The 15,202-nt window shown below is 45.0% G+C and overlaps 1 protein-coding gene across 1 annotated transcript; it reads left to right on the top strand.

Moving 5' to 3' along the window:
* Positions 1 to 2,592: 2,592 nt before the first annotated feature.
* Positions 2,593 to 10,315, top strand: LOC108941435 (homeobox protein OTX2). The gene is made up of 5 exons (XM_018764101.2): positions 2,593 to 2,643; positions 3,323 to 3,394; positions 6,957 to 7,230; positions 7,767 to 7,918; positions 8,583 to 10,315. Exons 3-5 carry the CDS (start codon positions 7,134 to 7,136, stop codon positions 9,201 to 9,203), a joined length of 870 nt encoding a protein of 289 aa, XP_018619617.1. The 5' UTR covers positions 2,593 to 2,643; positions 3,323 to 3,394; positions 6,957 to 7,133; the 3' UTR covers positions 9,204 to 10,315.
* Positions 10,316 to 15,202: the final 4,887 nt, after the last annotated feature.

Here is a 15,202-nt window from a genome sequence, read left to right as displayed (position 1 = left end):
AAAATGAATTATTTATCACTCCAAACCGAAAGCGCCAGCAAAACGCGCAAACAGCGCTGCTGACTGCGGTAACGCGCGCATACATTTAAGGTTGCGTCCCTCATGATAATATAACAAAAATGCCCTGTCAAGTTTAATCGATCGAAACATTTCCTTTGGGGTAAGTAAAACACCGCAACTTTACGCTGTTTTGCCACGTGTAAACAGCACAGTACAGTAGTCTAAACGTTCATATACAATTGAACACACGGCATGGAAGCCAAAGTGCAGTTTTACACTTTATATTATTGCTGGTAATGAGCCGGGTAAACGGCTGGAATGTACCTGTACCGCAACTTGTCGCAAAGTTTTTAAACGCAAACACTGTTTTAAGTCTCTTCTTACTCCAAAGTGAGATTTGAGGGTCTGTATGCACTTTCGCCAAGTTTCGCGATCCCGCTTTTACCTGCTTTTTACCGTCTTTTCCATTCTTATTGCTATTACGTTTAGTTAATGCTGCTGCTCTGTGTGTGTGCGCGCGCGCGTATATGTGTGTGTGTGTGTGTGTGTGTGTGTGTGTGAGAGAGAGTGTGTTGGGGGGTCGAGGACCTTACTGAGGGCTCGCTCAAAATGAGCCTGTGAAAAGAGCACCGGCAGCAATTAGCTTCTTCGCTAATCCTCGGCCTTTTCCATATAGCGCGCGGGAAAGAGCGCTCATCGGGCGCGAGGGCGCGCGCTCCGGGAGCCCCGCACATGACAGTATGGAAACACAGACGAAATAAAACGAGAGCAGCCTCAAACTCTGTGGATCGTTTTGTCCACGGGAAGACAGAGTGAGTTTAATGCGGAAAGTGTATAAAATAGTAGGGTAGCCTACTACAGAAAACTATACAACTCTCTTTACTATTTAAAAAAAAAAAAAAAAAACTTGACCTGTACAATTTTCGGCGGCGGCGGCGGAGGGGAGCAGGGGGGGAGGGGGTGCAAAATATGCCGAGAGACAAAGGCAAAGCACTTACAGAGCAGACGAGCGATGACTTAATAACTGTCGATGACCAGTAGTATAAAATATGAGAGTCATACCCGTGGTGTTCGGCGGCATCCCTCTGTCTCTGGGGGTGTGACGTGACAGCCTGTGGATCGAGCTCGTCCAGACCTCGTCGTCCGTGCCCACACACACCATGACAAACTTGAGACACACTTCACACGAGTCCCGAGAGGGGAAACTTTGCACATCCCGAACGCGCGAGACAGACGCGGCGCGTCCCGCGAACGCGCTCTCAGCGGAGGGGACGCGTCGGAGTCAAAGCAGCTGCTGCTGAAGATAATAACCGAATTTTTTTTTTTTTTTTTTTTTTTTTTTTTTTGCTGCTCAAAATAATAGGACGCGCGAGCGCAAATGGAAGAGCTCAGAGTGCACGGATTTCCAGTGGGATGCGACTGGAGATTGATTGAAGCTCCGGTTTCTGGCTTTGGGTTTAAAACCTAAATCTATATTCAAATCTGTGTGAGGTGTGTGTGTATGTGGTGTGTGCGAGTGTGTGTGTGCGCGCGCGCGCTCGCGGGAGAGAGAGGAGAGAGAGGGATGCGAGGCAGAAAGGAAAGAGCAAGTGTGTGTGTGTGTGTGTGTGTGTGTGTGTGTGTGGTTTTCTCAAAGCTTCTTAAGAGGGTACATTTACCAAACCGTAACAAAATCCTCCCTGTATTGTTTTGGTATAGATTCATTTGGGGTTTAAATGGAACTAAAGGTTAAGTATGAGCACGATGAGAATATTTTCTATGAATCAAAGGGCATCAGTGTGTTTCTCCGCAGCACAGGCTTTATATTATTGCTGCTCGCTGTACTTTAAAATGTATCACTGCTTCTAGAACTGCTGTCATTTGAAATGTATCCATACTACTAAAACTAGGGGTGAAATAAGCAAATTGTTACTTATTTTAAACTATTTCCTTAAGAATAATTTTTCAGACCATCACAATGGTGCTGCGATACATAAAGGAATACTGTAATTCACGTGAAATTATCGTTTTGTTCCATATATATTTTGCTGAAGGACCAGTATGAATTAACAGACTACACTGGCATTTATATCCCAAAAATCAAAACATTTTATTACTCACCCTGTGGTACTTTAAGTGGGGTTCCATATTTTATAAAACCAGTTAATGCGTATTAAAATGAAGGTTGTGTATTATTGTTATTATTGTTATTATTATTATTATTATTATTATTATTATTATTATTATTGTTGTTGTTGTTGTTCTAAAACCTGGGGAAATACTGTCGTATTAGTTGCTCTGATATGTCATTCTAGCTCCAAATTCACAATTATCTGATTTTAAAAATGAGGGGTTTTTTTCAGTGAAAGTATTTTACACTTCAGAATAAACAAGTTCTCGATTAATGGTAAACATATTCAGCTAATGAAAAAGGATTTCACTGGTGTGAATGGTGCTGGGGTGTATATTATACACACAGTCATCGTGTATACTGTGTCAGTGTGTGTGTGTGTCTGTTTAACTCTGCTCTGAGCAGGTCGGGCACCACTTGTTTATCTTAAATCACTGTTGAACTAACGCTCTTTTTTTTTTTTTTTTTTTTTGCATTCGCAGAAAACCCAGTTCTTCCCTTTGGACATGCTTAATGTGAGCTCTCGGACCACGGTAATAAAACAATAACGTGCTACCATTTTCAGCATTTTACGTCATTTAATTGCTTAACCGCTTAAAACATATTACACTTTGTTTAAATAATTGTAGAGTCATAACTTTGATAATAATTACAAAAAAAAAACATGAATCAATTCATTTTAAATGATTTAAAATTCTTGCAAGAGCAATTAATCTTATTCCTCTTATTATGGTTATCAGCAATTATTAATAAAATTAAAAAAAATAAAATAAAATAAAATAAAATAAAATGGTGAAGCTCGTCCGTTGAGAGGTGACATGACTGTGACAGTGTCAGGGTCCATACCTCCATACCTCCTTCCTGCTTTTTCGGTCCGCCTTTCGTGTTTTATGCGCCTCTCGCAGCGGACTGGGGGACTGGCACCTCGTACCCTGTCAATCAGTGCCTCGCTGCCATTGGCTGGGGAGTTTGCGTCAAAAAGTTGCTGGTGAGGTTTGTTGGAGAGCAGAGCTCCCCGAGAGAGCGGCAGACCTGAGCTCTCGAGCCTGCGAGTCTCTCCCATTGGCCACCGGAGCCGCTCGCCGCCCTCAACCGCCTCGGCGAACCCAAGTGCCGGTGCGTCCCGTGCGCGCGCGCGCGTCCCGGACCCGGTCCGTCCCGTCGGGAGCGCGGGACACGTCGAGTTACATTTCTCCTGTGTGTGTCCCGCAGATTTCTTCAGGAGTCTTTACTGTCAGCGCAGAGGGACAAACGGCACAGTTAGGGGCAAATCTCATACACCAGGTAAGTGTTACCTCCTTGCTTGCACCTTCTCACTCATTTAATATTGGGGGTTTTTTTTCCCCCATTTCTGCTACAGTCTACACACAGCGGAGATTTTTTTTTTTTTTTTTCGGGTTCGGGCGCGGGGGTGTCATTTTTAGTTAGAGGCACACAACCGATGCTTTCAAAACTGAAAAGTTCACCGAACCGTAGAGACGTGTCAAACAGTGTGAACGCGTTGCTCTCACTCTCAGCCCTCGCTGGCCACATGGACTCCGTGTATAGTGTAGAGTGTACAGTGTATATAGAGTACAGTGTTTACCGCGGCACGGGGGCACCGGGGCATTAGAGCAACAATGGATGGGCACAATGATGTGTCTTCTTCCACCTTTATTATTTGCGCCGTTGCCGGCGCGCGCGGCTCTGCTCGTCGTCGCGCGCACAGCTTCGCCTTCGGGCTTTTCGCTCGCGGAGACCCGAAGCACTTTGGGAGGAGGGAGCTTCTTCTTGAACTTTTGGAGGGCGCTCCGGTCGGGTTTATGATGTTATATTTCAGCGGCGCATTTCGCACTAATTGGGAACTTTCTCCTGTCCTCCTTTCCCTCTGAATTCGACTGAATGTTCTCACTTGTGATGGAAATGCGGACAGACAAAGGGCCATAATTGAGGAGGCGTGTATTGGGCTCTTTTCTCCGAGACTGCGCCCCCCTACCCTGCACCTCCCCCCCCCCCCACCACACACACACACACACACACACACACACACACACACACACACTGCCCCCACCACTCTCCGTCCACAGCACCGGTCCTGCCCTGGTCCGAGCGCGGGCAGCCCCGTGGCCAGGTGGGCCGGCAGTGGGGCGCGTGGGGGAGATCGCGAGTGTTAGAAGCCGTTTTTTCCCCACGTTACCATATCCGTGAGGTATTTTAATGAGCGCGGGGCGTTACACTGTTCCCCAACTGTAAAACAACAGTTAGATTCCTTGTTGCGACCCGGTTCGTCGGGGGGCTCGGGAGGGAAGTGGGGGCGGGGGGGGGAGGCTGGAGGAGAAGGCGAGGCGGTTATAAAAGAGAACATTTTTAGAACAATTATCGTTCCATTTTTTTCCCCCTGTAGTTTTGTTATGAGTAGGTCTGTATTTGTTTAATTTTAATTGATAACACAGTATGGCTTTAAAAAAAAAAATCCATATTCCATGGATAAACAAAATATATAATAGCTAATATATTTGAGTTTTAATTATAAACTATTTAATATTTTTTTTATTTCTTATTAGTATTATTATTATTTAAAAATACACGGAAAGTAGGATAAAACAAACATTCTCAAATGAAATTCACAATGAAAAATGTTTAAGAACATATTAAACATTGACGTCTTAAATTATTCATATTCCAAATGAAGTAGCCTAATTTAACAATTGACCCTATTAGACTAATATAACGTTTTAACATGGGTAGTGATGCCTCTGAAATTGGTCACATTCACCATTGTTTCCCCCCCCCTCACTTTATAAACTGCATAATTTAAACGACATGATTTTATTTAAAACGCGATACGAGGTTTGTCTTTATCGACAGCAACTTATTATTTTTTGTTAAAGTCAGAGGTGAATGAAAAGGCTAACTGGACAAACGCGTGGGTTTAATAAACAGAGCGCCAGTCCATCTCTTTTTGTTTCATTTTCGTCAAGCAGAAAATTAATCAGCCGAACGCGGCGCGAGGCGACGTTGGCGTCGCGTAATTAGGGAGCGCGTGCCACCCGGATTATCTCGTTAATTTATCAAGAAAAAACATTTATTATAATTAATTCTTGGACAGGGTAATCATTATTGAGCGAGTGCGGAGCAACTGGTAGACGAGGTCTGCGTGGAGAAAAGTGACAGATTGAGCCGAGAAGCCGTTAGATATGAAAACTGTCATTACGGGGTGACGGATCCAGAAAAGGGGACGGAAAAGGGGACATCGCAAAAAAACCCAGTCGGTTACTGCTCTTCAGGTGGCCATCCGAACACATGCACGTAGTCATTTTCACTTGCAAAGTGGACAAAACGAAAAAAGTCCAGGCGCGAAATTAATTCTAGGCCTATAATATTAAATCATATTTTGCGGCTTTCAAAACAAGCTTTGTGCGCAAAATACTTATAATACAGATCATGCCACATTTCGGATTCTCATGTAGGAAATAACTGCTGATCACGATAATTTGATTTTTATCGTGCAACTTTAAATGCAAAAATACAGGTTTAAATAATAGGCACTGGTTCGGCTGTTTAATTGTGGATATTTCTTCTGCGCGTGCGCACGGCCTTAAATCACGCTAAAATCGATTCTTTCATTCTTTGAAAATATAAAATACAAATGTAAAGCGCTTCAATTAAATTTTGTGTTCCTTTTTTGAGAATCCCAGGCACTTCGGGAAACTTTAGAACACAAAAGTGATTTTAGTCCCGAATAGGTCTGCCAAAAAAAACAAAATAAAAGAAACTTTTCGGAAATACATTTTAAACCTGCGATGCGCCTATTTCTCTCCTAGTGCCGCAATCCTCAAAAAGTATATTTTAATCCAAAATTTTCCAACATTGATTCGTACGTGTTCCCTTCCTTTTTAATATTCAAAGAGCGTATTTAAAAGTTGCGTCCGGCCCAATAATGACCTTGTCCGCGCGAGGACGTGTTTGCCCTCGGCGGATTTTTAATGTGAAGTTTGTTTTAACGCTTTAAATGAGCCGGGAAGTGTTTTGACAGCGGGAAAGGGGATGAGTTCTTAATTGGAAGTTTATTGCGCGTTTGTTTAACGCGTCTCTCCAGCACATATAATCAACACGTCTCCACGGCCTATTGAACACACTGCGGTGTCTCCAAAACCCAAACTAGCGGCACCACTTTAATGAGGTGAAAATGGCCGAGAAGAGGCCGCATTTACGCCATCGCTTCTGCCGAGTTATTACTCCAAGGAGTAAAATGTTGCACGTTTAATGACGGCCCGTTTAAATGTACCGGGCGGGCGGCGCGTTATGGAGACAAAGCCTGCAGATATAATTAGAATGAAGATGCTGCGCTACTTTAATGGCTACAAAATGGGTACCTAGAAGTTTACTGCATTGTTCCTTTGTTTCTCGCCAACGGGGCTTTTGTTATCTGCATTATTTATCTGGCCAACAGTGGCCTTTGTCTCGGCAAATGGCCCCCCAATCAAGCCCCTCTGTGCTGGAAACAATTAGCTGGTCCGAACCTATGGGTCCTATGCAAATTGTGCGCCTTGTTGCGACCCAATGTGTGTGCATTTCAACGACTCTGTTTTGTTCTCCGAGAAGGCGTGTTGCAATTATGGGATGTAGCTGTTTCGAGGAGGAGGAGGAGGAGGAGGAGGGGGGGTTGTCAGGAAGAGCATCACTCAGTTCACGAGGACAGCTGGGGGTCCGCGGGCTGCTTTTAAGAGCACAGACCCAACAGATCGACGCTCATTCCTAACTTGGCTCCGGCTGCCGTCGGACCAGCGCGCCCCTCACACGAAACTTGCCGAAGCACATTTCACTCACTCACGAACCTTCTCTCTTTTTGTGCTTTCTGGAGCAGGCGTAGATACCGACGTAGCTGGGACCGGAAAAAAAAAAAAAGAAATACAGAAAGGAGGAGGAAAAAAAAAAAAAGAAAGAAAAAAAAAAAAAAAAAAACAAGAACTGGGGACTACAAGAGGCCTTCCGTTTACTTTTCGCCAATTTCACCAACTTTGCCCTCCAGTCCAACTTTAGCATGATGTCGTATCTTAAGCAACCACCTTACACAGTCAATGGACTGAGCCTAACTACCTCCGGGATGGACCTGCTGCACCCCTCCGTTGGGTACCCAGGTAAGGAGATCTGTCTCGACTCGTGGCGTCGCATCGTGTCGCGTCGCTCTTTCCCTCCGCTTTCCAGCGCAGCTCCGACGTATCCAGGCGTCCTCATATTCTTAATATCAACATAGATTTTGCCAAACGGTGCTTCATCTCACCAGCTTGGTGCGCACCAGCGCTGCTCAATTTTACACACTCCGAATAAAGTATATTGCATGACATTCCGCATACTCTTATTTTCTAGCTCTTTCTATAGAAAGAGAAATAATTTCTCACCCCATGATTCAAATTTAACTTTTGCCGTTATGTACCGCTAGCGTTTATATTTGCAAATGCTTTTTTTTTTTTCCTTTCCTGGATGAGACACGGGACTAAAAGACCTAAGTGATTTGTTTCATTTCCATCTCTTAAGTTTAACCTAAGCAAGCGCATTTGTGGGAAGCTAATATCTCGGTTAAACTAGTACAATGCTGCGTGATAAATGTTTCTGAATTTATTTGTTGAGCGACAACGGTGGTCTGACGAACTTTTCTCCCCTCCACCCCCCGCAGCGACGCCTCGTAAGCAAAGGCGCGAGCGGACTACTTTCACCCGCGCGCAGCTCGACGTGCTCGAGGCTCTTTTCGCCAAAACCCGTTACCCGGACATATTCATGCGCGAGGAGGTGGCTCTCAAGATCAACCTACCGGAGTCCCGCGTGCAGGTGAGCGGCGGCGGCTCGAGCGCGAGGAGCCTCGAGCGTCCCGCCGTCATCGCTTCTAATTATAGAGCTCGGCCCCGAAATGAACGAGTCGCGGCTTCCTTCGACTGGAAACACCCAGTAAAACCGAGTGAAAAGCAAAGTCCTCCTGTCTGAAGTTCATATTTGGGAGGGACGATATTTGAAGGGATATTCTGGCACATTCCGCGCGCTTGAAATGCGCACTTTAATTAGAATCCTGACAAATTACGGCAGTTACGCAGTCATAACTGTCATAATTAAAAGCGGCACTTTTACAATTCAGAAACATACAATGTTTTTACCCTCCCCGTCTATTCAGTCTACAGTGTACGTATATCAGCTGCACGGGAGGACAGATTTTTTTTTTTTGGAAATAATATTTTCAGGGAGGTGCATGTACAGTGCAATGTTTACACTACATTGCAGGCAATTAAGGTGCTGTATTTTCCCCCAATTTAAGTGACACATTCTGACATGATTAACACTAAAGTGACACATTCTCATTCTCAAAAGATGAGTTCAGTTAGACTGTTGAATTCATTAAGATGTTCCTTTATTATTATTATCATTATTGTTGTTGTTTAATCTGCTCCAAAAGCATGTCGCCGGTTTAACGGAGTAAACGTGCGGCCTGCCTGTCCTGCAGGTGTGGTTCAAGAACCGAAGGGCCAAGTGTCGCCAGCAGCAGCAGCAGCAGCAGAACGGGGGCCAGAACAAAGTTCGGCCGGCCAAGAAGAAGAGCTCTCCCGCCAGGGAGGCGAGCTCGGAGAGCGGGGCCAGCGGCCAGTTCACACCTCCCTCCAGTACCTCAGTGGCCACCATCTCGACCAGCAGTGCGCCGGTGTCCATCTGGAGTCCGGCCTCTATTTCTCCACTGTCTGATCCTCTCTCTACCTCTTCCTCCTGCATGCAAAGATCTTACCCGATGACCTACACGCAGGCATCAGGATATAGCCAGGGCTACGCCGGATCTACGTCTTACTTCGGCGGCATGGACTGCGGTTCTTATCTCACCCCGATGCACCACCAGCTGTCTGGGCCCGGCTCCACGCTCAGTCCGATGAGCACTAACGCGGTCACAAGTCACCTGAACCAGTCCCCCGCATCCCTGTCGGCCCAGGGCTACGGCGCTTCGGGCCTGGGCTTCAACTCCAGCGCGGACTGCTTGGATTATAAAGACCAAGCGGCCTCCTGGAAGCTGAACTTCAACGCCGACTGCTTGGATTATAAAGATCAGACCTCGTCGTGGAAATTCCAGGTGTTGTGAAAGGAACGAGCGTGAGCAAAGTCACCCGAGAGCAGCGGCAGCGAAACGAACAAGTAGTCCTGACAGCCTTCAGCGAACGAGTGTGTGAGAGACCGGACATTCCGAGTTAGCCAGGTGTGGGACGTGAAGGCGCTGTCGGCCGGTGCCCCCCCACTCATTACTCCCCCTCTTATTTAAGGTGAGAGAAGATGATGATGATGATGATGATGATGGTGATAATGAAACAATTAAAATTAAAAAAAAAAAAAAAGAGATCACACCGTTTTCCCGAGAACATGTTGTTTTCCTGAACCTCGGAGGGCGCAAACCTGCAGCCTCCGCGTTTTGTGTGTGTGTGTGTGTGCGCGTGCGTGTGCGTGTGTGTGTCTCGGAATCGCAGCACCTGTTGGTCAGTTTGAGGACAACTCGCAGCGAACTCTTAGCAAACTTTGATCAAAGCCACGGAGCAAGTCGTTATCCAGCAGGACGGAAGAAGTGAGCGAGAAGAGCCAGTCCTTGGCCAAGTGCTTGGAATGGGCAGGTTTTTTCCCCCTGGCGCGCGGAGGGAGCGGACCCATCGATCAGGACGGTGTGTGGACTGCGCGCCCCCGAGGCGACCTGGATGCACTACTTTATTTAAGAAAAAAAAATAATGTTTATAAGGAATCAATATGTAGTTTTTAAGAGACAATCAGTGTGTGTCTTATATAAATGGTACATATGTGTTTTTTATCTGTGCTAGCCTTCGAAACTGTGATCTGTTGTATTGTATGCAATTTGTGAGCTTCTTCGCATCAGCGGGAACTCTGCTGTGATTTTAATAGGTTTATAACTTTTTGAACGGAAAAAAAAAGTATTAATACTGATTAAAAATTAAAATTACCCGAGATACCCGACTGCCCCGAAATTTAAAGAGAGTGTCGGTGTTGGGAAGAAGAAGCTTGAGTGCAAAAAAAAAAAAAAAAAAAAAAAAAGAAAAGAAAAGAAAAAAAAAAACGCCTTTTACACCACCCCACCCTCGCGCCGTCTCCCCTCGATCACACACTGATCACACATCATGGACCTTAACTTGGCTCGAATGGTAGTGCGGGCCACTAGTGAACAGAAACGGTGGACACAAATAAAGGTCGTTTGGTCTGACCCTTCTTACAATGACTATTTAATTCAAACTGGATCTCTTTTTTTTTCCTCTGTGTGTGTGTGTGTGTTTGGAAATGTTTATAGAATATTATATAAGTATATATGCATAAACGTCATCAGTGGACTTCGCACATGTATGCATTAAAGTCGTTCTAGCACTAATTCATTTGTGTTCCGCTATTCCTGCACGTGGCCCCAGGCTTTAGGCACAAAGACCCCATAAGGAAAATAATTGCCTGCAAATTATGGACATGTGTTAAGGTAGGCAGCCTGTACTAGGAAAATTATTTTAACCTTAGTGTTATGACGTTAATTTTAGTTCGGAAGGGTTCAGGTGATGTACGTCCGTTTCCGTTACGTTACTTTAAGTTACCTTGAAAAAAGAATGGAATCGGAGAAATACTTTTTTTTCCCCCTTTGCTTAAAACGTCAGATTTGTTCAGCAAGACTTACTTGCGCCTTACGTTCCACTTTTTCATTCAGTTTTTATGATTGAGATTGTTTATAGTACAAAAGGGCATTTAAGCAAACAAAAAAGAAGGGGATTTTAAAAATTATTTTACCGGTACGCAGTGCAGAAAAAAAAAGAAAAAAAAAACTTGAAGCAACCATGTCGTAATTTGAATCCAAGGTGGGGAAAGTGCTTTAAATGATGAGTATGTAAAATAACAAGAACATCAAAAGGGTTTTTTTTTTTTCCTTCTTCTTCTTCTTCATATGGCAAAACAGCGTGCACTCAACTTGGGACAATTTCCTCTTTCATTTTATGCGAGATGCTGACAGTAAAAATGAAGGGTGTCCAGCGGGGTCTCGTGGGTGAAGGGGTCGTCCAAAGAGCGCGCTTCTTAACCTGACAACCGAGATGACAGCCCACAGAGGGCCGTGTAACCCGAATCTTCTGGGAATCCCGAGAACGACTTTTTTTTTTTGCACAAAGGCTGGCCTTGAAACGTCTAAACCTGCAATTTGTAGTGTAAGGAAAGAGCGGGTCGAGGCGACGCCTCAGCCGTCAGCGTGAAAGCGAGGTGCGCGCCCGGCGCGAGCGTCAAGGCCCACGGAAACGCGGCGGTGTGACAAAGGTTCGAGGCGACAGCTAGACAACCGCTAAAAGTGACGAGCGCCGCTCAGCAGCCGCGAGCCCGGAACACGTGCACGCGCAGATGGACAGGTGACATCCCGGCATGTTTGGATAAAGGTGGCTGCGGGGATGATCAAAGAGAAAACTGCGCCTTAAGTGGCTCCTTCTTCTTCTCCTTCTTCTCCGACTCCCAATTAGGCTTCAAGTTGCTTCCCTCAGAAGCGTCGGCTTTTGATTTTTAAAGGGCCGCTAGTCTGTCTGCGCGCGCACTTGGAGTCGTTTCGCTCGGAGTCGTTTCTGAGCGCCGCGCTTCCCCCCCCTGCCTTCACCGGAGGCCAGAAATCCCAGTTAGGGGCTCGAGTGTCGAGGCGCCGGAGCGGCCGAGAGCCGCGCGGAAGCGCGAGGACAAAGGAAGCGAAGGGCGCATCGGCGCCCCGCTCGCGACACTCACTCACTGCCGGCCTCCGCTCCACACCGTTTTCTCCGCTAAATAAGGAGGGTTCGCAGAGTGAACGCAAAAAAAAAAAAATCCCTCGAGTGACCGCGTATGAATTTCCGCACGATTGCCGCAAATTTCCGCGCGCGCCACCAAGGAATGTCACTCTCGGCCGGAGCGTCGCGCGCCTTTCCTGTCCTTCCCCGCAGCGACGTGCCCTTCTGGCAGGAATAATGGAAAATTAACGGGAATTTGTAACGAAACGCCGATGCGATTTGGTCCTAAACTCCACAGCGAGAAAGCAAACGAACAAAAACAAACGCAATCGCTTCTGCTGCATCGAATTTACAATTAAACATTCTATGATTTCCAAACCAAAGTCGGATTAATTTGTAATAAATTTGGAAAATCTAGTGAACAAAGGAAAAACATTAATACCGCTGTATGCAAAGTTTGCTTTGACTTATTAGCCACATGCATTCTTTTTAATTGTCTTTCTTTTCTTTTCTTTTTTTCTTCCAGCCAACAGCAATAACTGAAAAAGTGCCGTTATTTAGCCATTCTGGGCCTTCCGGTGCCTCACTTGTGTAAGTTTTAGCAATAGGAATGTACGGCATGGGAAAGTAGTGTTAATCCTGGCCTCAAAGAGAAACTAATCCCAATATTTCACTAGCGGGGTTTCTTTGGGGCAAAGGGAAGCCGCAGTCCAATTCAAACACCGCCGCATGCCTTTAAGAGCGCGGGGCCCGGGGGCTCCTCCGCACGTCCAGCGACGGTTAAAACACTGGAAACCGGAGCACCTCATAAACATTCACACACATCACCGGCGCATCCCCGCGAAACTGTGGAGCTGCACTACATACATGCGCATGAAGCAAAAATCATAGGGAACATTCCAGAACCGTAGGTCTTTTTTTTTTTTTTTTTTTTTTTGTCGTACATCTGCACAAAAAATAATCATAACGAGAAAAATATCCATTGCCTTCCCTCGACATATAAACGGTATATAAACATATGCAGTAATAATAAATACCTATATACAGTAATATATAAATAGGAAGGTATGTCTCCACATAAATGTGTGTGTGTGTAGAAATAGAAAAACAAAACGCAGAAGAGCAGATGCCAAACACAGAGAAACATGTGACCCTGTTTACATAACGGTACCGAGAACACGCGGCGGCTAATTTCGGTTAAATCATAAATAACTAATTGAAGGTCGCTTTCTTGAAAATAAAGTATATATCCCGAAAGACGTGTTATTGTTGAAACTTTGAAGCTGCTTTTATACTTTTTGAATCCAATCCGATTTGTGAGGGGGGGAACCTACCCTGTTTGTGAGAACAATAGGCACCCCGGAGCCTTTTTCGGCATAAAGGGGAACTTTAACAGAACTAAAATCGGATAAGGCAAAGAAAGGGGAAAGGAGGAAAAAGGTTTACGGTCGGCTCCTCGGATTATTTCAAAAGGTTTGACTCCGAGTACGGCGCGTAATTGTGAGTTTTCTGAATGAAGCGATGTCAGTAGCAGTCCAATCTTTAATTGCTTTCCATGCCTCTCCCGTAATTGTTAGAAGACGGACTTTCAATTAGCATCCTTGACATTGCCAATAATCTGTCTTTCACTCGGCTCTTTAGTAAAGGAAACACACTAATTAAAACACTTGCTTGAAATAATCGAAACATTTAAAGAACTTGGCTAATGAGAATCTTTTTTTTTTTTTTTTTTAATACAGAAATAGAATGGAGAGCGTAATTGTGTTTATGCTGAGGAGGGGTAAATCGGTTACACAGCGACATTTTTCTTCCACTGCGACGAGGACAATGCCTCTTAACATTTAAGTATTCTCACTGTTCCCTTTCATTTAAAGGCCTTTTAACTTTTCAGCATTTCCATTCCAGTAAACGCGGTCAAGCAGTTCCAGGTTGAGGTTCAGCGTTTGCGCAGCTCTGCGCAGCCCTGCGCAGCTCTGCGTCGCTCCAGCGCAGGTGCCTCCTAACCCCCCGAAAGATTAACGCTCCGCAAAGTTAAGTTCCATAACTCAGCAAGTTATTGTGTCGCGTGCAGTCGAGTTCTGCGCTCATTCTTATTGATAGCAGATAAAAGGGCTGTTTGCGCGCTCACAAACGCGGATTTCGGCGAGTAGAAAATTGGGAACAATGTAAAGCGAAGGAAAATAACGCGAGGCAAAAATAAAAGCACGGGAGAAGCGTGAAACCCAGAGGAGAAGGCACCGAGGAGTCGCCCCTGCATGGCTTGTCAACAGAAAAATAAAATGTTGGCTCTTGCTCTCGCAGGCAGACTGTGCACAGGGCGGATTAGGAAGAGGAGGACCGGCTCTCTTCACAACACACACAGCATATCGATTTTGCACTGCACATATAACATTAGCTGCTCCTTTCCTAATTTTAGAAGGGGGAAACAAAAAACAAAAAAGCAAAAAAAAAAAAGGAAAAAAAAAGCCAGGGCGCGCACTCTCAGAGAACTGTTATTTTTTTCGTTCTTACATTTTCTTCCAAGCCTCACCTTCCATTGCATTTGCCACGACCGAAATAAGTAGGGATTTTGTTTTAAATATTACCACCTATTTTCGTCCGCATAATTTCACTCCTCTCGTTTTCCTTCGGGCAGAATTAGTGTCATTCCATAGAACGACGAATGCAATAGTCTGCAACTGACGGGGACGAACAATGCGCACACTTTTTGTTGTTTATTTCTCTGGCCAGTTCCAGGTTTGAAGGGTCCCAGAATTTGGAAATTACCTGCATTTTACCGACGCTTTAAAATGTGTGTAACACACGTGGCCTCTTGCGTTCAGCGGTAATTTGTGATCCGTTAGAAATAAAAAAGCAGTGATTTTGTGTGCCCGGGTTCTCGCGAATTCTCAGAAAACGTTGCCGCTTCCTAAGAGGGTGACTTGTGAAGTGACACAGATGATATGGAGCACAGCGAGAGACGGATCATATAGGAGATGCACAACAATTTTTTTGTGTATTTAAGGTGATTTAATTGGCCCACTTAATTCAAGTTTTTTTTTTTTTTCCACCAGGAATTGTTTTGCCACACCGCACAGCGCCATATCAATGCTAATAAATAGTTCCACTGTGTTTTAAAAAGGCAAAGAGGGGACACACGGCAAGGAATTTTTTTTTTTTTTAATTTTATTTTTTTTTTTTTTTTGCAATGCATGCTATTTTTGTCGTTTCATGTAGGCACAAAGGTGGGCTGGACGGGCTTTTCCTTCTCCGAATTCAGCAAAACCATCAAGGCAACAAGAGGCTGAATGAACGTACACCTGTTCTCATTGTGAAGCCTTCATTAGCGGGTCGATCATAAACCTATATTCCTTAATTGCTTTTCTGCCGC

The sequence above is a fragment of the Scleropages formosus genome, chromosome 15 (assembly GCF_900964775.1).
Source record: "Scleropages formosus chromosome 15, fSclFor1.1, whole genome shotgun sequence".
NCBI lineage: Eukaryota > Metazoa > Chordata > Actinopteri > Osteoglossiformes > Osteoglossidae > Scleropages > Scleropages formosus.
Note: the sequence above shows the minus strand (reverse complement) of the source record. Positions and strands in the feature narration are given on the sequence as shown.

Coding starts and splice junctions, on each gene's coding strand:
- LOC108941435 (XM_018764101.2), top strand. CDS start 7,134: ATGATGTCGTATCTTAAGCAACCACCTTACACAGTCAATGGACTGAGC. Junction 7,231..7,766: donor CCCCTCCGTTGGGTACCCAG/GTAAGGAGATCT, acceptor CACCCCCCGCAG/CGACGCCTCGTAAGCAAAGG. Junction 7,919..8,582: donor TACCGGAGTCCCGCGTGCAG/GTGAGCGGCGGC, acceptor CCTGTCCTGCAG/GTGTGGTTCAAGAACCGAAG.